General features: G+C 55.6%; 2 protein-coding genes across 5 annotated transcripts; one reads left to right on the top strand and one right to left on the bottom strand.

The window, feature by feature from the left end:
* The first annotated feature begins 1,655 nt into the window (after positions 1-1,655).
* TECR (trans-2,3-enoyl-CoA reductase) lies at positions 1,656-27,632 on the top strand. Of its 4 annotated transcripts, none has more exons than XM_082454987.1 (13): positions 1,656-1,891; positions 24,546-24,596; positions 25,275-25,326; positions 25,645-25,689; positions 25,785-25,888; positions 25,966-26,081; positions 26,169-26,274; positions 26,393-26,465; positions 26,553-26,596; positions 26,684-26,741; positions 26,824-26,912; positions 27,251-27,296; positions 27,381-27,632. In XM_082454987.1, the coding sequence occupies exons 1-13, from the start codon at positions 1,877-1,879 to the stop codon at positions 27,506-27,508; spliced, it is 927 nt and encodes a 308-aa protein (XP_082311113.1). In that variant the 5' UTR covers positions 1,656-1,876; the 3' UTR covers positions 27,509-27,632. The 4 variants fall into 4 exon arrangements, 3 of the variants coding, with proteins under 3 accessions (XP_082311113.1, XP_082311111.1, XP_082311112.1); XM_082454985.1 differs by lacking the exon at positions 1,656-1,891 and adding an exon at positions 24,020-24,344; XM_082454986.1 differs by lacking the exon at positions 1,656-1,891 and having other exon boundaries at positions 24,351-24,596.
* On the bottom strand, positions 2,681-22,457 carry LOC309657473 (uncharacterized protein). The gene is made up of 4 exons (XM_082454989.1): positions 22,400-22,457; positions 21,985-22,181; positions 14,738-14,865; positions 2,681-2,814 (listed from the first exon to the last, which is right to left on the bottom strand). Exons 1-4 carry the CDS (start codon positions 22,440-22,442, stop codon positions 2,721-2,723), a joined length of 462 nt encoding a protein of 153 aa, XP_082311115.1. The 5' UTR covers positions 22,443-22,457; the 3' UTR covers positions 2,681-2,720.

Raw genomic sequence — 27,632 nt, 5'->3', positions numbered from 1 at the left:
GACATGCCTACTCAGACCACATTGGAGAAGCTGGAAATTGGCAGAACTGGCAAAGTAGCAAAACATGGCTGGGTTTTAGGGGTTCAACCCTGCCCCCTCAGCATCTTAGAAGTAGACACCTCAAATAACTCAACTTCGTACGATTTAAACTTGTGGCCTCTGAGCGAGTAGTCCCCCATCCCCCTCCATGAGGCCAGGGAATGAGGCCTGTCGGTACATAAAGGATCTCAAGATACTGTGAGCCCCACAGCTGCTAACAGGAAGAGATCTGTACAAGAGAAAGTACAAGTATAAAACACTTGTTTCATCTGTTTTGCCCAGATAGGCCCGATGAAAAAGGTAATGAATTTCTGAAGACCACAGCCTTAGCTTCCTTTACTTGGAGACAGGGGTCCCCAAAAGCTGTAGCTTCAGAAGTCTCTAGAGCCTAACCTGGATGACTAAGTGCTGAGCATTGACTCACCTTCTCCCTGCCCTGCTCTCCTGTGAATCAGCGATCTATCTTTGAGGACTTCTCACCATGTCCCTGATGCCAGGCCTCTGAGTTCTGAAGGGTTCAACAGTTGATGAAGGCTCAGGGGCAGGGTCTGGAATCAGGAGAAAGGAGATAAGGTGAGGGAGTGTGCCAGGTCCTGTCTTAAGTGTGCATGAGTCTGTGTGTGTGTGTGTGTGTGTTTGTGTGTGGTGGAAACCAGCCTCCCCAGCCTGCTGATAACAATCAATGGAGCAAAAGCATGGCATGGCCCCAAACCAGCACTGTCCAGTAGAGCTAGTGTGAGAGGCACAACCGCCAGCCACATGCAAGCTGTGTTTGATTTTAAATGTTCCAACAGGCACATTAAAGAAGTAAAAAGAAACAGGGGAATTTAATTTTAATAATGCATTTTAATCCAATATATCCAAAATAATATCATTTCAACATGTAATCAACATAAAAGGTGATTAATGAGGTTTTTTGGGTTTGTTTTTTACATTTTCCTTTTCGTACTAAGTCTTTGAAATTGGTTTGTGTTTTATGTTTACAGCACATCTCAGTTTTGACCAGCCACATTTCAAGGGCTCACTAGACACATGTGACCAGCGGTGACCATACTGGACAGTGCAGGTAGGTAGAGACAAATGTGGCCTCCATGCCCATCGAGTCGAGCAAGGTGGGGCAGGGGCTTGCATTGAAAGGGGAGTGAAGACAGCCCCAGAATGGTTACAGGTTGGGGGCGGTTCCAGAAGGCTTTTCACCATCCATTTCCCCTTTCCTTTCCTCCCATTCATGACAGATACGGGTCCCCTAGCCAGAAAGGTCTCTCCATCCAGGTGCCCCAGCCTATGCCTCCAACCCCTATCCCTCTCCCATTGCTCCCCGGTATCCCCCGGGGGCCGCCCACCTCGGAATTCATCCTGTCGAGCTGCCCACCACGTGGATGCTGCCTTCTCTGTCACTCAACTGCTAGCTCCCTCCCCCCCGCCTTGCAGTAACATTCGCTTCCCTTGGTTTCCACAGCGACGCCACCAAGGGGCGGGGCAAGGGGGGCTCGCGGCGCGGAGGCCCCCTTTGATTGGTGGGTAGCCAAGTCCCTTCTTTCTACCGTCCCCCTCCCTCTTGGCCGCGCTCCGCCCCCTCGGTGGGTCCCGCAAGCTGATTGGCTAGCCCCGTGGCGAGAGCGGCTATTTCTCGTTCAGACCTGCCCTGCCGGGCGAGGGCGAAGTGGGCGCCCCGTGCGCTGATTGGCTGGAGGGGCGCGCGCCGCAGGGAGGAGCGGGGCGGACGCGGAGCCGTGGTTAGTCTCGCGGGGAGGTCGTGAGCGCGTGAGGTATCCCTTGCAGTGTCGCGCGCAGGTAGCTGCAGCAGCAGGAGCAGTAGCCGCCGTGTGAGGGAGCCATGAAGCACTCTGAGGTAAGAAACGAAGAAACGGGGGCCGAGCGACTGCTGCAGACCCATTTTTTTCTTCGTGAGACGACGGGACTCCCCCCCCCCCAACCCGCTTTCTCGCCCTGTGCCGAGCCGGGAGGCGCAGGCGCAGTAGGCGCGCGTTGTGCCCCGGAGCCACTCGTAAATCGCAGTGCGCATATGCGGGGGAGGTACTTCTAATTCTGCAACCCAGGCTGTTTTGGGGTTGCCTTTTCTTGGGGTCTCTGCAGGACCTGGGAAGCTTACAGGTTCCTTGCAGCTCCCCCTGCAGGATGAGTTGCAGACTTTGGGAGGGGAGGAGCGAGGGTGTGGAACCCTTGCTCCCAGTCTGAGGGTGTCTTTCACAAACCTTGCACCCTGCCTCTGCCTCGGGCTTTGGAAGGGGCTTTGCAATCAGCCCAGAGAGGCTTGACCTTTGGATCCCGTCCTCGCCCGGGACGTCTCCCTGAGGGGCTTAGGCGGTGAAGGTGTAGCTCCAGTGCTGGCTCCCGCCGACCAGCAAAGCTGATCTTTGTTTTCTGTTAATATAAGAGATCATCTCAGTCAACCCCTGCGTGTCACCGAGGAGAAATCTCACTCCCACAGCCAGTCTTGAAGTCTAGGTCTTCTGACTCCTAACTCGGGCCTCTTTCCCTTAAAACGAAGTGTTCTGATGCACTTATCGACCTAGCTGATAATATAGTGTTAATAATTTAATTAATTATTGCTGACTTATAAGCAACATTAAATAATAAACTAATTTATTAATAACTTAATAAGGATAAGAGTGCTTACTTTTGTGCTCGTGAGATTCTGTTACCTTGTTTTCTTATCTTCACACCCCTGTGAGGTAGGAGACTATTAATCTTGTTTTTGTAGATGGAGAAACAGTCTCAGAGATGTCAGATGACTTGCTCAAAGGTCCTGAGCTAGTAAATGCAGAACAGAGAGAGAAACTCAGGACTCCAGAGTCTCAGTTGCTAACCATTATGCCATGCCGGTCCCCAAATGAGAATGAGCAGGTTGAGAGGTTTCCTGGTTTTTTTTTTTTCCCTTCCCCAATTAAAAAAATTGTGGTAAAATACACATAAAATTTACCTTAACCATTTTTAAAAGTACAGTTCAGTGGCATTAAGTACGTTCACATTGTTGTGCAGCTGTAACCACCATCCATCTCCAGAACTCTGTTCTTTTCATCTTGCATAACTGAAACTCTGTACTTGTTAAACACTAACCCCCCTTCTCTTCTCTGCCCAGCCTCTGGCAACTGTCATTCTACTTTCTGTCTTTGTGAATTTGATCATGTTAGGTGGCTCATGTAAGTACAAGGAGAGATTTCTTGTTTTTATTCACGAGTGGAATACCACTGCTTCTGCCCACCCCCTTTACTACTACTACTACTACTACTACTACTACTACTACTACTACTACTATTATTGTTATTACTTTTGGTGGTAATTTACCCAGAATATTTTGAAACCTTTAACCCAGAAGTCCTTAATCATGTTTGACATGGCTCAAAAATGAGGAGGTAGGATTCAATAATCTCATACTTCATTCAACTTTATGATTATAGATTGAAGTTCTTCTAATAACGTTCTCCTAATACAGTTTTCCCTCTCAAAGCCTCTGTGTAACCCTGGAGAAAAAGCCACATTCAGTTTGAAAGATGCAGGATGGAAGATACGTGTGGCCTTTTACAAAATGGAGTTAGTTTTGCTAGTTGGCAGGCAGATAAAGTAGGCCCCAGAGGACCCTTGGGGTGGGCACTTTTGTTCCGGGAAGCTGGGCACAGCCTGAGGCCCATGGCTTGGATTGGAGGACATGCTCTACCTTACTCAAACCCTTTCCCTCCCAGAAGGAGGGAGGCGCTTCAAACCCACTGTTCAAAGTGACCTTGGAGAAAGAAAATAAAATTGTTAATTTGCTGTGTTCTCTGTTATCATTCTCTGCTAACATTTGCCAAGTAAGCACTGAGGTGATAGCTACAGAGTTTCTGTACAGGAGGAGCAGTTGTCTCCCAGACCACTTTGCACAGCACGCTGATCAGCTTTTTTTTTTTTTTTTAAATTATTATTGGGGTATAGTTGTCTTACAGTGTTGTGTTAAGGCCGATCAGCTCTGGATGTTTGTTGCAGATTAATAAAAATAGCAGAGATTCTTTCCCTCACATTTAACAGTTGGAGAAAAGGTTTCAGTTATCCATAGCAAAGAATGTATTTCTGTTTGGAACTAAGTCCATCCTTCCACCCCCAAGCGACCCCCTATCCACTGAGTGATTAACACCCACCAAAAAGACCCTTTTGACTCTGAGAGAGACCTTGGAGATTATGACGTGTAATTTACAGGCGATAGAGATGCTGCTGAGAACGGTGCAGGACTTGCTCAGGGACACAGTGAGTTAGTGAGGGTTGATATCTGATGTTTTTGGCAGGTAGGATTCCAGCTGGAGGGGAGATTTGCTGCTGCTGTGATAAGTTTGCTGACACTGCCATTCTCCCTTCTATGGTCTGAGAGGACGATGTGTCCCTTCAGTGGCCTAATTGAGACAAAGCAGGTAGAACATGTCGCTCTCGGGCCTTGGCTGAAGCAGTTCCTTGGAAGGCAGAGCAGGCCTTGGGATTGTCTTGGGATCAGAGCAAGGTCGATAAGGAAACTGCTTATCCGAAGCTATAGGATTTTTTTTTTTTTTTTAAATTTTGTTTTGCCATTGCAGATGAGAGGTCAAAGCAATGATCCCAGTGGCAGCTCAAAAATAGTTGCCGTATCTTGTGAGTCTGTTAATTCCTGGAATGATCAGTCCCTCTCAGCCTCCCTGGGCCCAGGTCACTGCCCATTTCCCACAGCTGGGTTCCCAAGGCAAGGCAGCCTCATCCTCATGGGCTCCCCACTGCCCCATTTCGGATCTTCCACCCCCTCCCCCCCAAAAAAGGGTAGCTCTGTTGGTTCTCATCTTGTGAATAATCCTCGACCAGTACGGTTCTTGCTTCAGTTTTCTCCACAGGAATAAGTATGCAAAAGTTCTGGAAGCAAGAGTTCTGGTCAAGAGGCAATTGTTCAGAGCCGGAAAACTGGGTGGAAGGTGAAAATTAAGGAGAACGTAGACTCATGTGTAATGGTGCCATAGGTGCATGGGCTTTGGACAGGCCTGGCTCTGCCACTCACTAAATAACTGTGACCCAGGGCAGGTTACTTAATCTCTCTGAGCTCCTTGGAGCAAAATCTGTTTAATTGTGACAGCAAAGGCCAGCAATAAAGAACATTATGAAATTGCTGGAAATACATCATCAAGGGGTATGCATAAAAGGAGAGGTGCTACATGTAGCTCTGTTTCATTTATTTTAACTGTTGTGCACGATTCCATTATATGAAAAAAAATCTAGTTTGATTTACCTGGTCCTTTAATAAATCTCCAAGCATCCTATAGAGTGGAAAAAAAACAAATAGCAGAAGATTTTATAAATTTAAAAAACATACCAAACGAGACTTAAGTGTGTTGTTTATGGACATATACCTAATTAAAGGATACATTGTAATATGAGATGAGAAATGTATGGGAATTACACAGTAGTTAGAGGAACCGTTGCTTGTGGAGAGATGGAGGGGGAGGAAAAGGCATAGGGAAGGCTTCAGCTATTTTTTTTTTTTTTTGAAGGAGTCTGATGTAAATAGAGTAAAATATAAATATCTGTTTAACCTGGGAGGTGGCATCCTAAGTGTCTGCTGTTTCCTATACTTTTTTCTTCTGAATTCTTGTGTCCTTCTGAAGTAGAAGGTGAGCGATAATTTGGATTGTTTTTTTGGCCATCAAGCGCTGTTTTAATACGCTGGTCTCTGACTTTTGCACTTAAATTTGGTGCCTGTTTGCAGGAAAGTGTTGTGCTCTGAGATGGGGCTTGCTTGGTCTCTTCACTCACACCTTTCTGCAGGCTGCATCCAACAGGCCTTCAGAAAACGCTTTTGAGATTGGTTTTGCATTTGCAGGCAGGATGGGGGCCCGGTTTTGATCCCCCTCTTTCTGGGTTACTTTTTGTTGCTGGATAATAATACCAGCGACAGGTCACATTTCTCGTGTCCTTCCGAAAACCCTGAGAGGTGGGGTACTCCTTGTCTCTCTGTTTTGTGGATAAAGAACCGGAAGCTCAGAATGGTGAAGGAACGTGTCCAAGATTACATCATAGTGGAGACAGGATCCAGACCCAGGTCTGTCTGATTCCTCATCCGTAGAAGAGCCAGAGCCGCGGCATTGCTGGTGATGCTGGCGGTGCTGGTAATAACAGCGACCAGAGTTTATTGAGTCCTGTGAACACCGGATCCGGTGGGCACCAGTGTTAACTCCTACTTGACAGGTAAGGCAACTGAGGCTCAGAGAAGTCGGTTAAGCTGCTCAAGGTCACAGAGCCAGGAAGCAGTGGAGCTGGGCCTTGGCCTCCGGTTTGCCTGACTCCAGTGGCGGGGCCTGGGTGGAGGAGGTGGGCGGGAGAAGCTGAGTGCTGGGTGTGGCTGGGCGGGTGCAGGGCGGGGCGGCTGTTGGAGCCCACTGGTGGGGCACTGGGGTGGGGACGGGGAACCCTGAGCCTAGCGGAGCCTCTTGAATAACTGGTTCCTGAGGAGTGAAAAAGGTGGAGAGTTGACAGCCCTGCGTTGCGGGGGTGGGGACCGTGCTCCCCAAAGACTACCTCTCGTTAACGCAGTTGAGTTTGGTTGGGAAACCCTGTACTTTCACTGACAGGCTTGGCTGGATGAGGATGAGAAAAGCCCGAGACCTTGGGCTGGTTGGTCAAGTTCAGGGGAGGTCTTAACACCCTCTTGCTGATATGGACAGTGGCAGCTGAGGATGTTTTAATACCTGGGCACAGCCAGAGCATCATGATGAAAGCCACTACTGATACAGTGCTCACTCTAAGTGCTTTTTATCAATTAACTCATTTACCCCTCACAGTAAACCTATGAAGTTGGTACTATTCTTATCCCTATTTTTTTGTTTTAATTTTAAGTTTATTTATTTTTGGCTGCGTTTGGTCTTCGTCGCTGCGCATGGGCTTTCTCTAGTTGCGGCGAGCGGGGGCTGCTCTTCGTTGCGGTGCGCGGGCTTCTCATTGCGGTGGCTTCTCTTGTTGCGGAGCACGGGCTCTAGGCGCGTGGGCTCAGTAGTTGTGGCACACGGGCTCAGTAGTTGTGGCTCGCAGGCTCTAGAGCACAGGCTTCAGTAGTTGTGGCGCACGGGCTTAGTTGCTCCCTGGCATGTGGGATCTTCCCGGACCAGGGATCGAACCCGTGTCCCCTGCATTGGCAGGCGGATTCTCAACCACTGCACCACCAGGGAAAGTCCTCTTATCCCTATTTGACAGATGGGGAAACCAGGGCCCAGAGGAGTGAAGAGATGTACCCAAGGTCACACAGCTAGTGAGCGGCAGAGCCTGGGTTCTGCTAGATTCAAAGTGGGCTTCACTGTGGGTTGGCCCAGGCATTCATGCCCTGAGGAAGGAATGAAGTGTGGCCGAGTGGCCTTGGCCTTTGGAAGCCACCGGGTCTGCTCTTGGGACAGTTTCTTAACTGTCTCGGGACAGTTCAGTTTTCTCATCCATGAAGCCAGGATAAAGACACCTGTCTCGGAGGGCCACTGGGGAGTGTGAAGTGCCCAGCACACTTCCTGGCCCATAGTCAAGGTACAGATCGTTAGGCGGATAAGGACAAATGGTTAGGTGGATAAAGACAGATCTGCATCAGTGATGCCGCCTGAAATGCTTTCTGCATGTGTCCTCTTTTTTTTTTTTTAAATTAATTAATTTATTTTATTTTTGGCTGCGTTGGGTCTTCATTGCTGTGTGCGGGCTTCCTCTAGTTGCAGTGAACGGGGGCTACTCTTTGTTGCGGTGCATGGGCCTCTCATTGTGGTGGCTTCTCTTGTTGCAGAGCACGGGCTCTAGGCGTGTGGGCTTCGGTAGTTGTGGAGCGCAGGCTCAGTAGTTGTAGCTCGGGGGCTGTAGAGCGTAGGCTCAGTAGTTGTGGTGCACGGGCTTATTTGCTCTGCAGCATGTGGGATCTTCTTGGACCAGGGCTCAAACCCATGTCCTGTGCATTGGCAGGTGGATTCTTAACCCCTGAGCCACCAGGGAAGCCCTGCATGTGGCCTGTTTTGAACGCATCATGACTTGTCAGTGAACAAGGCCCACGGAGATGGATTCTTGCTAAACAGTATGCCCAGAAGATGGAGGAAGAAACCCAGATGCCAAAGATCAGTTCTGATATAACATCACATACACTACACTCACATTTTGGGATGATCTGCTCCGTCCTCCTCTATGGGATGACCCTCAGTGAAGTCAAACCCCAGTCAGAACCCACCTTTTTCTTTTTTGTATTTTGGCTGTGCTGCGCGGCATGCGGGATGGTTCCTCAACCAGAGACCGAACCCGGGCCTCCGCAGTGAGAGTGCCGAATCCTAATCACTAGGCCACCAGGGAACTCCCCAGAACCCACTTTTTAACTTTTGTGACAAAGAACCGTTCCAAGAGGCAGGTGCTCAAAGTGGGCCTGGTCTTCTGATGCCTGTCACAGCCTTCGTGCTCACCAGTGCACCGCTTCAGTTCTTGCCCCTCCTGCCTGTGTTCCCCACCCAGCAGCAGCCAGAGGGTCTCTCCCATGTAAGGGGGAGGATCTTAGCACTCCGCGCCTGAAAACACTCCCCTCAGAGTCTTCTGGTCCTCCTCTGCCCCCTGCTCGGCTCACTCATTGCTGTACTGCTTTTGTCTCAGACATCCACATCTACATCCCTGCCCTGTGCATAGGCTCTTCCCTCAGCCAGAAGTGATCTTCCCTCTGTTTTTTCCCATGCCTGCTCCCTTCTTGTTTTTTTGTCTTTTTAAAAAAAATATTTATTTATTTATTATTTTTGGCCGCACTGGGTCTCATTTGTGGCACGTGGGATCTTTTATTGCGGTGCGTGCGCTTCTCTCTAGTTGTGGCCCATGGGCTCCAGAGTGTGCGGGCTCAGTAGTTGCGACGTGCAGGCTTAGTTGCCCCGTGGCACGTGGGATCTTAGTTCCCTGACCAAGGATCGAACCCACGCCCCCTGCGTTGGAAGGCGGATTCTCAACCACTGGACCACCAGGGAAGTCCCTGCTCCCTTCTTGTTATTGAGAGCTCAGCTTCAGCGTCGTTCAGAGAGGCCTTCCTTGACCATCCTGTCTGGAGCGTGACCCCTGCACTCTGTTCCTCTCCTCTGGCCCTCCTTGGGCTGTGGTTGTGTTTTCATATGGGAACTTGATGGTCTTTCTACCCGGACAGATTGTGAGCTCCCTGAGGGCAGGGGCTCTTGGTGTCTTGTTCCTGCAGCTTCCGAATGGGTAGATGAATGCATCTTCTCCCTGTGGTCAGGCTCACAGGGAGTAGTAGAAGGGTGAGTGGGGGCCTGCTGCAAGGACCCGGGTGAGTCCAGTGTTGCATGTGTTGGGCTCAGGTGGCCCCGTGCGACCCGTCCTTAGTGGTCCCAACCTAGGGGAGTTGGCTTTGCGGGGTGGTCGTAAGCCCTGGGTCCACCCTGGCCACAAGTGTCCTGTTCCCTGTTGTCCCCCTCCTTCTGGAACCTGGGCATGCTGAGACAGGAGCCTCCAAGACTGCACGTGGGCCTGCCCGTCACTGTTGCACAGGTTGCTGGCAGGTTCTGCTGGTCTGGGCACTCTTCCGTGGTGGGCTCTGCTCACCTATTTTCCAGTCCATCGTCTATTTATTAGTTCATTCCTTCCAACATATATACATATTTTTTTCTCTATACCTGTCATACGCCAGGAATACTGGGCTGAACGAACCACAGCCTCTGCCCTCAGGGTGTCTTCATCTGAGCCGAGGCCTGAAAGAGGAGGTCTTCCGGGAAGGGAGGAGAACAGCTTGTGCAGAGGCCTGGAGGCCAGACTCCGTGGTTGTCCCACGTCTAGAGACGAGGCTGGCCAGGGCAAGCCTTTATAGACACCCAGACACCTGTGGACTTTGTCCCAATGGTGATGGAAGTTTCTTTTTCCTGTTTATTTTACCTAAAAGTTTAACTTTCAGAGGGCAGTTTATTGCTAAGTCCTTGGGGGGGGGCCCCGCCCACTACGGTGTGTGTTATGTAAACATGAGGGGGAGTGCTCATTACCGACAAGTGCGCTGCGGGTGGTGTTTGGGGCTCACCCACCCCCCCAGTCCCATGGTTAGTTAGAGATGGGCCATGAGCGTCTCCCAGCCCTCTGGGGGATAAAGGGCCTCTCAGTAGCTTGTGGGGATTGGCAGGCTGGCACAGCCCTGTCCCTGCTCGAACGAGGCTCTTATGTAAGCAGAACTCATGGGCCATTCAGGCAGCCCGGGAGACTGCAGGGTTTGTGCCATCCCCCAGGGCCTTCTGAATTCTTTTTTTCCTCTTTAAAAGGACCAGGGAGCACTGGCTGGGGACCGTGCTGGTTGTGTGGGAACTGGGCCTGAGGGAACGGCGCCTGTCCTCAGGGTGGGAGTGGATCTCTCAAGCTGGCAGGGAGGGCAATTTAACCCTAGCATTTGGGGCTTTATAGAGCAGCAGGAAGCAGGCTGAACTTGAGGGGGTCCAAGAGCTGCAGCTTGCAGTCTTGTGAGGAGAAGCTGTCTCCCAGGACGCCTCAAGAAGGTAACTCAGAAGGAGAAGGGTGGGCTGGGGGAGTTGCCGAATTGCTGCTTCTCAGGAGGTGGGGTTGAGGGAGCGTGTCTCTTTGTGCGTGAGGGTAATAGCAGAATTCTTGGGGAGATATGTAGAGTCTGAAACAGTGTATTGTTGAATCCTCTCCACTGCAGAGAATCAGGTCTCACGGAATCCCCTGGCTGGAGGTGGGATCCACAGAGGACGGGCTGGGGTTGAGCCCGGGGAAATCCCAGTGCTGGGACAGTTTCTGGAGAGGTGGCTCTCCTCGTCCTGTCAGCGAATCCCGTCATTCAGGTCTCAGCTCGAATGTCACCTCCTCTGAAGGGCTCCCTCTGACCCACTCAGGCCACACTTGTCACCCTGTCACTCCTCCTGTTTTGGTTCTCCGCGTAGCACTTAGTACCTTCTGATAGCTGTTTGTGTGAGGTTCTCCTCTGTCACCCTGACGTGGATCTAGTGATTGTGTGCTTGCCTGTTAGAGACCTACACATACAGGCAGGGCAAACCCAAAGTACTTGTCTTGGCCTCCACTCCAGCTTCCTCCACAGCAGCGTGCCCTCAAGTACGCTGTGCTCCAGTCTTTTGATGTTCCTGAGCCCTGCCAAGCTTTGTGCTGCCTCAGGGCTTCTGCACTTTCCTCAGGGAGCCGCATGCTGGCTCAGATCGCATTTCCTTAGAGAGGCCTTTCCTGACCACCTCCTGTGGCCCTCTGGGCTCCCTGCCCAACTCTTTTCTTCCAGCAACTGGTACACCCTGACCTCATGTTACGTAACAGATTCTTTGCCCATGTTCCCCTTGAGCGTGAGCAGGCCCAGTCGGGCGGCGGGGGCGGGGCTTGGCCATTGTATCCCAGCACCTGGATCACCGCCCAGCATGCTGCTGTCACACCTAGGTCTTTCTGTTCATCATCGAGCCCAGCCCCTAGCACAGGCCTGGCATATCAAGGGCTCAGTTTGCTCAGCAGATGAAGAACAGGAACTTCTCAGTCAGCAGAAAAGGCTCTTGGGGGGTTCCAGATGCCCTCCACATGTGGTTGAGTCCTTTGCAGGTCTCTGTGTAGCAAGCACATCCTAGCTCTGCTTGGGCCCCGGACACTGTTTCCAGGGCTCTGTGAGTTCCCTGGCCTGGGCCTGGCGTCTCAGGGGAGTACAGGGAACAGGATTGCTGTGCAGTAGGTGGCCGCAGCCATCCTTGGGTAGAGCCCTCTGGCTTATGTCCTAGAAGGTTTGATGGGCTTGCTCAAAGCTCCTCTGGCCATGTAGAGCCTTCGAAGGCGGCCCCTGGGCCCGAGACTGGACTGGGAGGTGGGGTCTGGGTCTCCCACCCTGACTGGGTAATGCCTGGCACGCTACATGCTCTTGGTGACCTGCATGGGGGTGAGCAAGTGAGCAACACCAGGCCCTGGGGACCAGGTCACAAGTCACTGCTTTCAGAAAAACAGTGGAGTGGTGCCTAATGGGCTAGGCAGCTGGAAGGTCCTTACAGATATTTTTGATACTAGACCACTGTGAGACTTTGGGCCAGTAACTTGGAAGGAGTTCCCAGAATTGGGATTTGTTTTTTTTTTTTTTTTTTTTTTTTTGCTTTAACAAAACTCTGTCCATTCTCATCTGCTTATTTATGTGAACTGGGTTTCTTAGTGTTTACTTAGAAAATAAAGAAATGTCAGAATAAAAGCTGTAGCTCATTCTAGCAATAAGAAATATTCACCTTGGCTCCATGAACTAATTGCGAAAAAGGGTGCCTCCATCCCATTGAGAGAAGCAGTGCCAGTAACTTACTGTTTATGGTTAATGTTTAGTAACAGTTGTTGATGATTTATGATTTATGTTTATGATGTATGTTTAGCTGATATTGTAATGATAACTCATCCTGAAGGATTTTCTCTTTACACTTAGAGCCTTAGGTCATGAAAATGTTTTTAAGAAATTTAATTTCAATTTGAGGAATAGGTAGGATGCTCAGTAATAACCCTCAATCACAAGCGTGTATTTGGATAAAATTCCATGGGGGAGGGGAACAGGAACAGAATTCAACTTCAAGGCGAAAAAGGAGCAAATATTAAAGAGCTTGTTTATAGCTTTTTCCTTTTAAAGGAATGATGGTAGGTATGCTATTACTCAAGTATTTAGACTCTGGTGAGATTTAACAGGGCCCTGTAAATGTTTACATAAAATTTGCAATATCTACAGTTGGCCAGAAGTGACATCTTTTGCAACTCTTCAAGCTCAGGTAAAAAATATTAGGTGTCAAATTAAAAATCTTTTGGTGGGGGGGGGGGGACATGAAATTTGCAAAATTATTTTAGGGATACATGACCAAAAAGGGTTCGAAGAGTGCTGAGTTTGCTTGCTTCCAGATATTTTGATGTGATCCCAGGGAGGAGGAGTGGTGTTTTCAGTGAGCTGGATCTCTTTGGGGATGTTCAGTGGGCATTTCAGACTTAACATGTCCAAAACTGAGGCTGGATTCCCCACCACCAACCTGTGCTGCCGCCCCCCTCCAACCCCTGCCAGTTAATGGCAGTTGCAGTCTTCTCATCACCAGGCCCCAGGCTGTTTGACTCAGCTCTTTCCCTCACACCTCATGTCCAGAAGTCAGCAAATCCTGTATCTCTGCCTTCAAAATACATGTGGCATACAACCACTTCTTATCAGTACTGCTGCCATCACCTGGCCCGGGCCAGGGATTGGCAGGCTTGACCCTTGAAGGGCCAGATAATAAATATCTTAGGCTTTGCAGGCCATACAATCTCTGTGACAGCTTCTCAACTCTGTCGCTGTCACAAAAGCAGCCCTAGACAATATGTCAACCAGTGAGCAGGACCATGTTCCAATGCAACTTTGTTTGTGGATGCTGAAATTTGAATTCTGTATGATTCCTACGTGCCATAAAATAGGCTTCCGATTTTTTCCAACTGTTTAAAAATGTACAAACCGTCTTAGCTTGTACCAAAACAGGTGGTGGCCCAGATTTGGCCTGTAGGCCACAGTTTGCTGACCCCTTGGTCTAAGCCATCCTTTATCTTGATAACTTCTTTTTTTTAAAAAAAATAAATTTATTTATTTATTTATTTATGGCTGCGTTGGGTCTTCGTTGCTGCGCGCGGGCTTTTCTCTAGTTGCGGCGAGAGCGGGGGCTACTCTTCATTGCGGTGCACGGGCTTCTCATTGCGGTGGCTTCTCTTGTTGCGGAGCACGGGCTCTAGGAGCGCAGGCCTCAGTAGTCGTGGCTCATGGGCTCTAGAGTGCAGGCTCAGTAATTGTGGCGCACGGGCTTAGTAGCTCCGCGGCATGTGGGATCTTCCCAGACCAGGGCTCGAACCCGTGTCCCCTGCATTGGCAGGCAGATTCTCAACCACTGCGCCACCAGGGAAGCCCCCTTGGTAACTTCTTATTGGTGTTCCTGCTTCCATCCTTACTCCCCTATAGTCCAGAGGGATCCTTTAAGAGCCCAAGCCAGGTCACATCTCTCCTCTGCCCAGAACCCTCTGTGGCTCCCACCTCACTCAGAGTAGAAGCCACAGTCCTCACCTGGCCCAGGAAACCCTGTATGACCCATCACCTCCCTGCCCTCACCTCCTTCTTTCTTCCTACCCACGCTGACCCCAGCCACAGGGGCCTTGGCTCTGTTGCTCGAGCACACCAAGCATGCTGCACCTCAGGGCCTTTGCACAGGCCATTCCTCTGCCTACACGCTCTCAGATCTCTCAACTGCCCTTTCCTTAACTGCCTTCAGGGCTTGGCTCAACATCCCCTCAGGGAGGCCTTTCTTGACCACTTTACACGAAACTGCCAGCTCCCTTCACCTGTCCCTCCCTGTCCCCTTTTCCTGATTTGTTTTTCCCATGGCACATATCACGTGTAACTATTTTATTGTCTTTGTTCCCTGCGAAAATGTCAGTTTCATATGGGCAAGGATTTTTTTCTCGCCTTCCAGGGCTGAACCCCCAGAGTCCTGCACAGTGCCTGGCCTGTAGTAGGTATTCAGTCACTGTTTATGCAGTGAATGAGTGAGCCTCAGTGCCCTCACCTGGAAAAGGGGCTAATAGTAAAGGAGATAATTTGTGTCGAGGACTTGCCTCCCTGCCTGCACGTTGTGAGCGTGCGGGAGTTGGTAGCTGCTGCTGCGGGTATAAGGCTGGCCGCCTGGGTCCCAGACTGGGCTGTCATGCAAGCGGCACTCCCCCGGTGTAGACTGACCTGCCTGCTGCACCTGGGCTGGGCGCGCTGGGCGTAGGTCGGCCTGGATGAGCGCCTTCTGCTGCTCCGGTCAGCCTGTGTCCGCAGAGCTCAGCCTCACCACCTCTTCCAGCTTTGACAGTGCCTTCCTGCCCAGAGATGGAGAGAGACCAGATGTGGTCACCAACCTTGACCCGGCCAGGGGTGCAGGGGTGCAGATCTGGGCCATCTTCCGGGGGTCTGGGGCTAGGGGCAGCCCTGGAGGAAGAGCGTTCAGTTCTAAGGAGCAAAAGCAGGCAGGGCCCTGCCCCTGGAGCTTGTAACTCATGTGTCCTTGGGGCTCCTGAGCCTTGGCTGCCTCGTCTGTAAGGTGGGGTAACCATGCAAACCTAACAGGCCAGCATGAGCTGGTGCAGGCTGGCTGCTGGCACCCTGCTTGCTGGTGCTGGGGAAGGGAGCAGGGAAGGGGTAGAGAGCGACCAAGGGGGGTTGGCTGAGGCTCCACTGGAAGGGTCTGGGAGGGCACGCCAGTCAGTGTCAGTCAGATATGGTAAGGGTTTTGGGCATCATGCAAAGGGCAGGACCCTGTTTGAGGAAGGCAGTCCGGGTTGAGTTGGCCGCCTCCATCTGTCACCTGGGAGCTTTTGAAGCTGTGGATGCCTGGCCCTCCATCAGAGATCCCGATTTCCTTGTCTGAGTTGTCCAGGCCAGGGCTCTTCCGGTGGGTTTCATAAGCAGGCAGGGTTCAGGACCACTAGGCGGGGTTCTTAGCCACATCCGCCACGGGAATCATCTGTCAGGTCCTCTTACAAACATTCCCATTTACCAGATGGAGAAGACAGGGCTCAGGCAGGGAGGTTGGTCTACCTTTGGCCTCTGCAGCACTGCCTCTCGCTCAGTGTTGGGGACCCCCCCCCCCCACGCCCATGGCATTGGTTTTCCAGGCTCATTGGTGGCTTTAGCCTGGGGCAGGAAACCATGCAGGAAGTGTCGAGAGAGCTGGTGATCTTGCCTGAGCCCCTCTGGGTGGTATCGGGGTGACAGGCCTTTCGCCCTTGGTATGGCCTGACTCTGCTGGGGCCAAGGGAGGCTGGGGCCGGGGGACAAGCAGGCTCAGCCTCCCAAGGGCGCTCCTTCTGGAGGTGACATGTTCTGCATTGTCCAGACCTCTGGAGACTAGGTGTGCTGGAGTTGTAATGTCAGCAGGGAAGTGGGGGGGGGCTGCCTTCCAGATAATTGGGTCCAGGGTTTGTTCCTGCTTTTTTTCTGTTAGCATTTGGCCCTGTTCTCCAGAGTGGAGGAGGTATTGCTTTGTGATGCTGAGCAGTGGAGTCTTTGGGCCCAGGTAGGCGGGGTCGGTGCTGGCTCTGGTGCTTCCCTGGGCTGCGTGCCTTGGGCAAGGGCCCCCTGGTCTCCGAGCCCTGGTTTTCTGAGCCACCTAACTGGGGTCACAGTCCTTAGCTTACAGGCGCAGGTGAGGCTAGGTGAGTTGTGCAGGTAAAGGTCTTAGCACAGTTCTTGGCACAAAGTAAGCATCTGATAGACGATACTAGTGACGGCACTTCCAATGGAATAGGCCCTTGCAGCGCAGCTCTGTCCAGGACAGCGCCCCCTGGAGGCCCCAGAGGCCGGTAACTGCCCAGGGAGGTGCGTGGGCTGTGGGCACCAGCAAACAGCTGGTCAAAGAGCATGGCCCTCTCAGGCCCAAGACCCAGAGTCCTGCTGTGTTGGCCCAGCATCTCCTTCATCCTGGGCCTTCTGTGGTCGAAGCAACCAGCCGGGGCACCCGAGCACCTGAAGAATGTCCTTCAAGGCTGGATGCTACTGGGCTGCCTGGAGCTCTGCCAGCTTCTCCTGCCCCCGGATCCCAGAGCCTAGGGACACTGGCATTCAGACCCTACCACTTCTCCTCTGGCTACCAGGGGTGGGAGGCAGGAGCCGGCTGGTTGAGGACCTGGGAGTGGGGGGTCAGTCTCTCTCTGCCCTTTCTACCCTGGGCAACATTCCCCCCCCCACCCCCCCCAACCACTGTGGCACCTCAGGGAGGCTGTGCAATCCCCCCAGGAGAAATGGGGTCATGAGTGAGGCCACTGGGGAAGGAGGTATTTCTGGCCGAGCAGGTGTGGCCTGTGCTGGCTTCCTGGCAGCTGAGCCCAAGGTCTTCTCAGCTGCCCTGGCATGAGTAGTGTGACTTCGATATTTCTGGAAAGTGGAAGGGAGAGGGAGCCGAAAGTGCTGAGCCGCTGAGTGTAGGTGAACACGCTCAAGCCTCTGCATTTGTGAAGTGGGTGAGCCAGTCTGGCATGTGCTGCTCAGGGCCAGGCCTCCATCCTCTGGGTGCGGCAGCCCTTGTGCCCCGTGTGGGCGCTCTGGGGGCCGAGAGTGCCCAGGTCGGCCGGCTGAAGGACCTGCTGGGCCCTCTGCATCTTTGCCTGGAGTTCTAGGTTGCACTGAGCAGGGCTTCTACCCGCACCTAGGCCTCTTGTGCCCCCGCCTCGGGAGATGTCACCCACCAGAGCCCACACTCCCCTGCAGGCACTGACTGGGTTGTGCCAGGCTGCCCGGCACAAGGCATCCTGGTTGAAGAGCCCTTTTCTGGCAGGCAGACCTCGTGGGGTCCCAGCGAGCCTGCTCTAGGCCGGGTGTGCTCTACTGCACCCTCACTGCATGGGGGCCTCTGCGGGGCGCGCGCTGGCTGGGGGTGCAGCCCCAGAGGCCGGTGTGTGGTGGGGGTCTGGGCTCAGGAGTTTCCTGCTGCGTGAGCTGGGTGCACTCCTCACCCCTTGGAACTCAGCTTCCCCATCTGTGAAATGGAGTTAACGGCTCCAGCTCCCTCGGCTGCCGTGGGGATTGAAAGGAGAGGGTGAGGAGAGGCATTTGGGAAGCAGCTGCGGTTCTAACCCATACCCACTGGGCAGGTTCCATCTTAGGACGCGCGGAAGCGGGAGGTGATGAGGGTGCCCAGGAGTCCAAGCTGACTCTCAGGCCTGTGCCCGCCCCTGTCCCAGGCCCTGGGATGTAGACTCTGCCATGAGGCCACTGCGCCTTGTTTACAGGTGGGAGGGGCCTGAGGAACACTGGGCCTGGCTGTGTTTATGAAAATGGGGAAACTGAAGCTTGAGAGGGGCCCAGGCTCCTGGCTTGGGAGGCCTTCTGGGCACTGGTGCCTGGGCCCCGGGTGCCCTGCCTGTGCAGCGGCTCCCACAGGGTAGAGCAGCAGTTGCAGACTTCCAGCCTGGGCTCAGGCGGTGCCTGCCCTTCCTGCCGCCCTCCTACTTAGTGCTTCTCCCTTCTGAGGCTCAGGTCAGAACCTCAGACCCACCCCCGCCCCCCATCCCCACATCCAAACCATCAGCACATCTGGTCACTTTCATCTTCATAGTCTGTCCACTTCTCACCCTCTCCATGGCCATCTCCCTACTCCTGCCCTCATCATTGCTTCTGCCCTGGTCTCCCACTTCCCATGGGGGTGCCTAGGAACAGCTGAGTCAGGTCACATCCTTCCTCTGCTCAAGAACCCTCCATGGCTCCCACCTCACTCAGCGTAAAAGCCAGAGTCCTCCCTGTGGCCCACAATCCCCTGCAGGATCTGCCCCATCACTTCCCTGTTGGTGTCTTCCCGCTCTCCCCCTCCACACTCTCTGCTCCTGCCACACTGGCCTGCTGCTTAAACACGCCAGGCACAGTCCAGTCTCAGGGCCTTTGCAGTGGCTGTTCCCTCTGCCTGGAATGCATGTCCCCTGGTTGTATGCATGACTTGTTCCCTCAGTTCCACTGGCCTTTGTTTAGATGCCCCTTCCTCAGGGAGGCCTTCCTTGACCACTCTGTCTAAAATGGCCATACTCCCCCACCCCACCCCTGCCACCTTTCTCTTTTTTCTCCACAACTCTTGGTGCAAAACATGCCACTATTTATTGTGTGTCCCTGCCCACCCCCAGCCCACGCCTGCAATGCAGCTTCTGTGAAGGCAGGGGTTTGTTCACTGCAGTGCCCAGGGGAAGAGGGGAGGCAGGAAAGGATGAATGAATGAAGGAAGGAGTGTGAGGCAATGGCTCCCCGAGGCCTCTTGGCTGGTGAGTGGTAGAGCCAGAGTTAGTGTTCACTCTCTTGATCCCATCCTGCACCGGATGTACCCGGTTCATTCACCTGGAGCTCCAGCTACTGTGCACACCCTTCCAGCTGGTGGGAGCAGAGGCCGCGGCCACAAGGGGGCAGTGGAGAGCGGAGCAGTCTCGGCGGCTGCCGCCTTGGCTGTGGTGGTGATGCAGTACAGTAGGGACGCTTGCCGCAGCCCAGCCTCTGCCATCCGCACGTGTCTTTCTATTGTTAGGGTTCAGACTCACTGTCATCAGCTCCTTGCACCACCTCTCTGACCTTGGTGTGGTTGGGCCCCTTCACGATCGTGGTGAGGATTTGGGGAGGAGGGGCCTGGCTCCCTGTGCGTCTGCCACTTCTGTTTTGCTAGTATCGGTCTGATAACATTTATTCTTTATAAGAATTATTCTAGACTGGACATGTCTGTGTACTTTCTCAGGGAGGCCTTCCCTGACCACTCTGTCTAAAATGGCCATCCTCCCCACTCCTGACCGCCCTCCCCCCATTCTCTGTTTTTCCCCACAATTCTTGGTGCAGAACATGCCACTGTTCTCTGTTCCGGCACCCCCTGTGCGCTGGCACCCCCTGTGCGCTAGCACCCCACCCCGGACCTCACACAGACCAGAATGGTGGTTGTTATTATCTGTAAATCTTACAGTAACCCTGTGAGATAGCAGGTGGCGGCAGCCCACTTTGTAGATAAGGAAATGGAGGCTCAGAGAGGTTGGGTTACTCGTCCAGGGCCACACAGCCAGGAAATAGGGGAGTCTTTTTGACCTCAGAGCCTCCTTGTGAGGGGCCGCTGTGCCTGTGTTGCTGCCGCCTCCAAGGGCCCAGGGTGTGTGGAGCCTGTCAGCGTGGAGCCCCTGCTGTGTTGGGGATGCTGGTGAAGAAAGGGTTCCCTAGGAGCCAGAGCTGGCCTATCACTGACCCTTTCCGTGGGTGAGCGGTGCCCCCCTCCTTGGAGGAGGGTCTGGCAGCCAGAATGCTGGGCTGCACAGGGTCACCGGAGCTGGGTGGGTGTGTCTGCAGGCCTCACAAGAGGCTTCCCTGGAGCGAGGCCACCGGCCCAGGCTAGGGAAAGCCCCCCTGCAGCAGCTCCTGCACTGGGGCACCCACCTCTGCTCTGGGGTCTGGTGTTGTGGGCAGGCCCCCATCCCCCCAAGTGTGGTGAAGGAGGAGTGAGGGAGAGGCCTTGGCTCAGAGGCTGGTGGGGAGGGGACTTTGAGGCAAGGTGCCTACGTGACCTTGGGCAAGGTGCCTCCCGCAGGTGTTTATGGAGAACAGCTTGCCAGGCTCTGTTCCGGGTGCTGGGAAGCGACTGAGGACAGGACAGTCCCTGCCCTCTGGAGCTGACCATCCCCTGGGAGGCCGATGGTAAATGTCTGGGTTGCTATTTTAAGTTGACAGTCAGGAAGGGCCTCACTGACGAGGTTAGGGAGGAGCCCTGTGGGGTCTGGGGGAGAGCGATTCAGGCAGTGAGAACAGCATGTGCAAAGGCCCTGAGCCTCTCCTACTCTTGAGCCCTGGTTTTCTCATCTGCCACGTGGGGACCATCCCAGGAGCCTTGTCTACCCGGGGCTCTGGGCACCCATGCTAGCTTGAAACAGGTGCTCAGAAAGTGAGCACCTCTCCTTCTACTATGGCTACCTTGATCAGCAGCATCTTTATTTCCATGAAGGCAGTGAAGCCTGTGGGCCCTGCTGCCCGGCAGTGGCTCTGGGTGGGGCAGGGCTGCAGCCTGCAGGGTGGGCTGTGCCCTGCCCCTTGTCCGGCCCTCCCCTCTCCCCCCAGCCCTGACCTCGTGCTGCCATGAGTTGCCCTTGGCTGGGCCCCGGAATCTGGGGCCTTTGGGTGAGAATTCCTCCCAGGCTGGGGAACTGTCATCGTAGAGCCACCCTCCTGTGCCCCAGGCCAGGGCTCCTGCCTGTCCTTGTTCTCTGGCCACTGTGCCTGAGGCTTTGGGGCCACACCCCCTGCCTGCGGCCAGTGCCCGGACTTCAGGTCAGTGACACCCTCACGGGGTTTGCTTCATTCATCCTTCGAACAGATCACCGCCCCCTTGTCCCCCCAGCCCCTTCCCTCCATGGGGACAGGAAGAGCTGCCCCCGGCTCCTTGAGAAAGTCCCACCACTCCCTCCTCCCTGTCCCTTGCCTGCCTTTCGGGGTAGGGCCTGAGCCTGCTGCCTCCCCTTCTGTGCTCAGGACCCCTGCCTGGGGCTCTGCCCCGCAGCCACCCGTGCCCCTCACCCCAGTCCTGGGCCTATCCTGGGCCCCCACTGCAGGCTGGCCTCAGGCCTGGGCAGGCTCAGGGGTGTGTGAGTGTGTGTGACAAGCGTAGGGCACGGGAGTGTGCTGGGGCACAGAGCAGGGCGGAGGGGGGAGTAGCGGGTAAGCTCAGGGACTGAAGATTGGGAAGTGCATGATGGGCTCCCCCATATTTAGGCCCTCATCCGGGTGGGGTGGAGGCGTGGGTAGCCTCTGCTGCTCCCTGCCCCTGGACCTTTTCTTTTTATGGGTAATCGAGACCGGTTTGCTAGCCCCACCCTTTAAGAAAATGATTTATTGAGGTAAAATTCACATGACGTACAATTAACCATTTAAAAGTGAATTTAATTCACAGTGTTGTGCAACCACCGTCTCTGTCTAGTTGCACAACTTTTTCATCACCCCAAAAGGAGACCCGGTCCCCGTTAGTTGACACTCCCATTTCCCCTCCCCCCGTCCTTGGCAACCACCAGTCTGCCTTCTGTCTCCTTCCATTTACCTATTCTGGGCATTTCACATAAACATGTGACCTCTTTATACCTGGCTTCTCTCACCTAATATATATATATATTTTTTATTTTTTATTTTTTATTTTTTTAAATTTTTAAATTAAAAAAATTTTTTTTTCTTCCCACTTGGCTTTTAAAATTTAAAAATTTAACTTTTCTGAAATAATTAGAGAGGCACAGGCAGTTGTACAATGGTAGAGAGGTCCTGCGGCTCCCCGCGCACTGCATCCCCACCCCCCTGCCCTGCCCAGGGCCTTTCGGACCTCTCCTGCGGTGGAGATTTGGGAACAGGAAATGGGAAATGAGGACCAAACCCGTCACAGTGGCCTTGAGCTGGGGCAACCCACTCCCCAGTGGCCCCGGGGCCTTGAGTGCTGCCCCACGGGCCGGGCTTACCTCTGTGAGGGCGCCGCTGTTCCTCTGCGGCCTCGGGCTGGCCTGGGTGCGTTGGTGGCGGTGGCGGCGGTAGCAGCTGCAGCGGCGGCTGCTGGGAGGGTGGCCCCTGTCCCAGCCGCCCCCTCTCGCTGCCCAGCTTCCTTTCCCAGCAGCCAGTCGGGGCCCCGACGGCCCATACTCTCCTCCTGGGTCCTGGTCTGGTGCCCAGGCTGGGGGGAGAGGGTAGGGTTTCAGCCCTCCCCCAGCAGCTGGCCGGCAGGGAGAGGGGCTGGTTGTATTTTAAGCTGTTGAGTGGTTCAGCAGGAACTCGGAGGCCTGCTCTCCCAGTAGACGTGGTGCAGCCTTCCTGCGGACCACACGAGCTCCGAAGGCATGTGGGCACTGCCCGCCTGGGACCCAGGAACTATTAATATACCTGCAGCCACAGGGCAGCAGGCCCTTTGCTTGCTCGGGGCCATGCTCTCCTCGTCCTTTCGGGCACATTCTGCCTGTACCCCTTCCCTCTTCCAAGAGTCCCCTTGGTGGGGCCAGACGCTCGGGGCAGCGTGAGCAGCGCCCTCTTTCTGGCCCTTCTGTCCGGTCTTGTTATCCCCGTGACTCAGAGGGGTTCACTAACCTGCCCCCCAAGGCCACGTGGCCATGCAGAGCCCCCGGTTGACAGCAGGCGCGCTCTCTAGCGCGGTAACAGTAGCATCAGCCAGGAATTCTTGGGCTCCGGGCTCTCTCCTGCCCTCCGTCCATGACGTGGGGTGGGTGGAGCATAGGTGGGCAAACAGGCCAGTGTGCTGCAGCGACCCCCTGGCCGGTAGGGGAGCCGGGATCTGAACCCAGGCCCATCCCCTTCCCTTCATTGCAGGCCCTCAGGGTCTCCTCAAGCCTGTCCTCACAGCCTGAGGTCTGGGGGCACTTCCCATCTGTCAGGTACCACGCCAGCCCCTCGAGGTACACACTTTGCTACCTGCCTCCGGCCGGAGGCTCAGACAGAAGTGACAGCCCCGGAGTCACCCAGTGACAGCGTGGCAGGGCCGGATTCAGTCCTGTGTGCTGCCCACCACGCCCCCTGCCTCTCCCACTGGTGGTGGAGTGTGTGAGGGGAGCCCTTTCCTCCTGGCAGGGGGGGGCCCTAGGTGGGTGGGCGTGCTCTCAGAGAGCCCTGTCTGGGGCCCTGCCCTGGGGTTCTTCTAAGAGCTGCTCCTTTTCTCCATGCTGCCTCTGACTGAGGGCCTGCCAGGCGGGAAGGGTCCTCAGCACCTGCTGCCCAGTGGCTGACTTGGGGTCAGACCCAGCCCTGCCTGCCACGTCACCATGTCTAGCAAGATCTGCATCAAGCCCTACACTGGGGCCCTCAGGCCCACGTGATGGGCTCGGGCCCTACTGGGCCTCACTCCAGCTCCACCAGCAGTTCGCACCATTCACAGCTGGCCCGGGTGCCTTCTCGGACCCGCTTAGGATGGGTGGGTCACATCCCTCTGGGGGCTCCCTCCCTCCCAGCACTGCCCCTTTGCACCACCAGTCCCACCACTGCCTGGGGCTCAGGGAGAGCGGAGTGTGGGGGTGTGCCCAGGCCGTCTGCCCTGGGCTTTGGGGGGCTCAGGGCCTGGACGAGGGTGCTATGTTGGGCTGACATGGTGGGAAGACTGCCCTGGAGGTGGCCTTGAACAAGGTCTGGGTGGACCTAGTGAGAATTGGGTGGAGAGGGAGGCCGGGGAGGTGGGAACCAAGGTCTTGGCCTAGGCTGGGGGTGCTTGCTGGAAACTTCCTGGTTTCCTGACCCTTTCCACACTTAGAGAGAGGCTCTCTGCATCAGTAACGCCGGAATCTGTCACCTCCCTGGGAACACAAATGCACAAGGAAAATAATCCAGAGTGTCTCTTATAGCTCAGAAGGGGAAATGGATGATCTATCTTGCGGATTCTCAAAATAGCTGGGATTTCTCCAAGCCCAGTGAACACTGCGGCCCTGAGGTGGGGCCTGGGCGGCCCGTTGGCCTCTCACCCTGCTCCTGGTGACTGGCCCTTGCTCTGCACTGGGCAGGGAGGCCAGGAGGCGCCTTCATGCCTGTTCTGGGGATCTCCCTTCCCCCCGTGCCGTTGGGGGTCCGTGTCCACTCGAAAGCATTACAGTCAGGGCAACTCAGCCCTTGGAGGGCTGCCCCCAGGTCCCCCCTCCCAGGAGGTCTGTGGCGTGGCTCCTGGGGGGCTCTGTGGAGCAGTTTTATATTTAGCTGGGCCGTGGCTGTTGGGCCACTCGGGTTACATCTGCACAGAAGCTGGCGGAGCCAAGGCAGGCACGGGCTCCCTTCCAGCACCGCGGCAGAATTTGATCTCGCTGGCCTGGCCCAGAGCACTTCGCGTGGGGAGGTCTGTGGTGGGGGCTGACGGCCGGCAGCTGGGGCCTCTGGCTGCAGCGGGCAGAGCGGGGCAGGCATGGACCTGAGCGTGAGCGTGGTGGCCCGGGAGACCAGCCAGGGCCTTGGCCCCGTCTTTGGTCTCAATGGACTCCCCCGGCCTATGCCCCCCAAGACGATCAAGAAACCTAAAAAGGCCGTTCTCTTCTTTGAGGTGGAGATTCTGGACGCAAAGACGCGGGAGAAGCTGTGCTTCCTGGACAAGGTAGGACCGTGGTGCAGACTGTGCTGGCCCGAGGGTGCTGGGCCTGCGACCCACCCCTTCCTGGGCTCCTGGCCCCCAGGGAGATGGGAGTGCCCCTCCACCTGGGTCCTGACACCCAGCCCCTGCCCTTCAGGGTGTGCAGGAGGGGTACTGTCCCTGGGCCTGCCCCAGCCAGCTTGACCCTCAGGGTAGAGCACCCTGGCCCCTGGGTGTGGTCGGGAGCTGGCCTCCCAGTGTGTGAGGAGGTGAAGCAGCCTCGGTGGACCCTGCACGGCTCTGGGGCCTGGGAAGGAGGTGGAGTCCTGAGACTGGCCCCACTCCGAGGCCAGGCCAGGGGAAGCGGTTTGTCCCATCCTAGGGAGGTCTGGAACATGTTGAGGGCCTTTACTCTGGGGGGAGTTGTGGCTGGGGGTGGAGAGGAGAGGCGACGTGGGCCTGGCTTCCCATGCTCACACCATCTCCCAGCCAGTCCGGGGGTGACCTGGCTGCCTGGTTAAAATGGCCCTCAGGCCCATGGCTGCCTTGTCGGCTACATAGGTTGGGGGGCCTGGTCCTCAACCCTCCCCCCTCCCATAGCAGTTGCCTAGGACCCCAGTCCATCCCGCCTCACCAAGAGGGATCCTGGGTCCTGGGCTCCCCGCCCACGGCTTACCTGTCCCTGACCTTTGTTTCCCTCAGGTGGAGCCCCAAGCCACCATTGCCGAGATCAAGAACCTTTTCACCAAGACCCGTAAGTCCAGGGCCCAGCCACACTGCCCCCGTGACCCCTCTGGGCAGGGCCCTCTAGGTAGGACCCCGTCCTACATGCCTCTCCCTCAAGGGCCTGCAGAGATGCCCCAGGGTGGCCCAGGCTTCTCTGGGCTTGCCTGGGGCACCCGCCCCCGTGTGGCCATCAGCAGGAACGCCCTTGCTGGGCTTTGGGAAGGACAACATCCCGCTTTGCCTGCTCTTCCTGGAGCCTTCAGAGATCTCGCCTGGGGGCCGGAGGAGCTGTAGGGACCCTGGGCCCCGCCAGGCTGTGCGCTGTGACACCCTACTCTCCCTACAGACCCACAGTGGTACCCCGCCCGCCAGTCGCTCCGCCTGGACCCCAGTGAGTACAGCTGTCTGCTTGGCTGCCCCCGGGCTCCTGGGTGGCCCTGGGCGAAGGCCCAGGCAGGCCCTGAGCCCTGGCCCGACTCTCCGCAGAGGGCAAGTCCCTGAAGGATGAGGACATTCTGCAGAAGCTGCCCGTGGGCACCACGGCCACTCTCTACTTCCGGGACCTGGGGGCCCAGATCAGCTGGGTAACGGTGCGTGCAGACCCCCTCTCCCAGCAGCCTCGTCTCCCATCTGCCGCGTGGGGGTGACTCACCTCTCCCCTCCCCAGGTCTTCCTGACAGAGTACGCCGGGCCCCTTTTCATCTATCTGCTCTTCTACTTTCGGGTGCCCCTCATCTATGGCCACAAATATGACTTCACGTCCAGTCGGCACACGGTGGTACAGTGAGTGGGGCCGGGAGGGAGGAGGTGGCAGGGGGAGGGGAAGGCCTGCTGGACATGCCCCCGCTGAACTGGCTCCCTCACCCCCAGCCTCGCCTGCATCTGCCACTCATTCCATTACATCAAGCGCCTGCTGGAGACGCTCTTCGTGCACCGCTTCTCCCACGGCACCATGCCCTTGCGCAACATCTTCAAGGTGAGCCCCCAGCTGCCCGTCCAGGCCCTTCACCCCCGGCCCTACCCTCCCTGGTCCCCCTCACCTGGGTCCTGCCCTCCACTGGGCCAGGCTCCATCCCGGCCCTGCTCCCTTTCAGAACTGCACCTACTACTGGGGCTTCGCCGCGTGGATGGCCTATTACATCAACCACCCTCTCTACACGCCCCCCAGTAAGTGGCCTTGGACCCTGCTCCCCCTGTGAACACCCCTTCACCCAGGCTCTCCCCTCACGGGCTTCCCCTCTGCTTCCTCTTCAGCTTACGGAGCTCAGCAGGTTAAACTGGCGCTCGCCATCTTTGTGGTAAGCAGGCTGGGACGGATGACAGGGTGCGGGGAGTTCGGGCGGCAGGGGTGGGGGTGCTCTGAGCTGACCCTGCTTCTCTAACAGATCTGCCAGCTCGGCAACTTCTCCATCCACATGGCCCTGCGGGACCTGCGGCCAGCTGGTGAGTGGCCTGCTCCGGGCAGGGGGGATGGCCACCTGGGCAGGCTGAGCCAGCGGGTCTCACTCCTGTCCTGTCCTCCCAGGGTCTAAGACCAGGAAGATCCCATACCCCACCAAGAACCCCTTCACGTGGCTCTTCCTGCTGGTGTCCTGCCCCAATTACACCTACGAGGTGAGGGTCTGCCCTCCTCTCCTCTCCTCTCCTCTCCCTCCTGGGGCTTGGGGTCCCACGTGGAGGTCTAGCTTCTAGGAGGGGGCGGTTCCTGGCTCCGTAGCTGCTTCTGCAGTTTGAACTTGGAACATTTGGAATTGGAGAGACTGTGGCCTCTATGGGGCCTGGGAGGTGTCCAGCTGGGCTTGTGGCTGTTGGGGACTGAGGGGCAGCTTCATCGTGTAGTCCCCCCTTTACTCCAGGCCCCTCTAGCACTGGAGTGTGGTTCCCATCCCCTTACTAGAACAGCTGGGGCTGCCCAGCCCTGCCCGCCCTCACCCTGCCTGCTCTGCCCACAGGTGGGGTCCTGGATTGGCTTTGCCATCATGACACAGTGTGTCCCAGGTGAGCCTGCTGCCCCTTCCCCAGGGGGCCCTGCCCGTCCCTGTTGTGTGCAGCCCTCCCTGACTCCCCTGCTCCACCCCACAGTGGCCCTCTTCTCCCTGGTGGGCTTCACCCAGATGACCATCTGGGCCAAGGGCAAGCACCGCAGCTACCTGAAGGAGTTCCGAGACTACCCGCCCCTGCGCATGCCCATCATCCCCTTCCTGCTCTGAATGGCTCCCCCTCACCCAGGCTCAGCCAAGCCAGGCTCGTGTCCCCCCGCCCGTGTCATTCTGGGCGAGGAGTGGGAACCACTGCTCTCCAGCGTCTGGAATAAAACCTGCCTGCCCAGCTGGA

This window comes from Balaenoptera physalus (assembly GCF_965194825.1).
Source record: "Balaenoptera physalus genome assembly, chromosome: 3".
NCBI lineage: Eukaryota > Metazoa > Chordata > Mammalia > Artiodactyla > Balaenopteridae > Balaenoptera > Balaenoptera physalus.
This window is presented reverse-complemented; position numbering and strand designations above follow the sequence as displayed.

Coding starts and splice junctions, on each gene's coding strand:
- LOC309657473 (XM_082454989.1), bottom strand. CDS start 22,442: ATGGCCCCGAGCAAGCAAAGGGCCTGCTGCCCTGTGGCTGCAG. Junction 14,866..21,984: donor ACAGCGGCGCCCTCACAGAG/GTAAGCCCGGCC, acceptor ATCTCTGGGCAG/GAAGGCACTGTCAAAGCTGG. Junction 2,815..14,737: donor AGCCCAGGTGCAGCAGGCAG/GTCAGTCTACAC, acceptor TGCATTTACTAG/CTCAGGACCTTTGAGCAAGT.
- TECR (XM_082454985.1), top strand. CDS start 24,039: ATGCCTGTTCTGGGGATCTCCCTTCCCCCCGTGCCGTTGGGGGTCCGT. Junction 24,345..24,545: donor AGAGCACTTCGCGTGGGGAG/GTCTGTGGTGGG, acceptor CTCTTCTTTGAG/GTGGAGATTCTGGACGCAAA. Junction 26,082..26,168: donor AGTCGGCACACGGTGGTACA/GTGAGTGGGGCC, acceptor CCTCACCCCCAG/CCTCGCCTGCATCTGCCACT.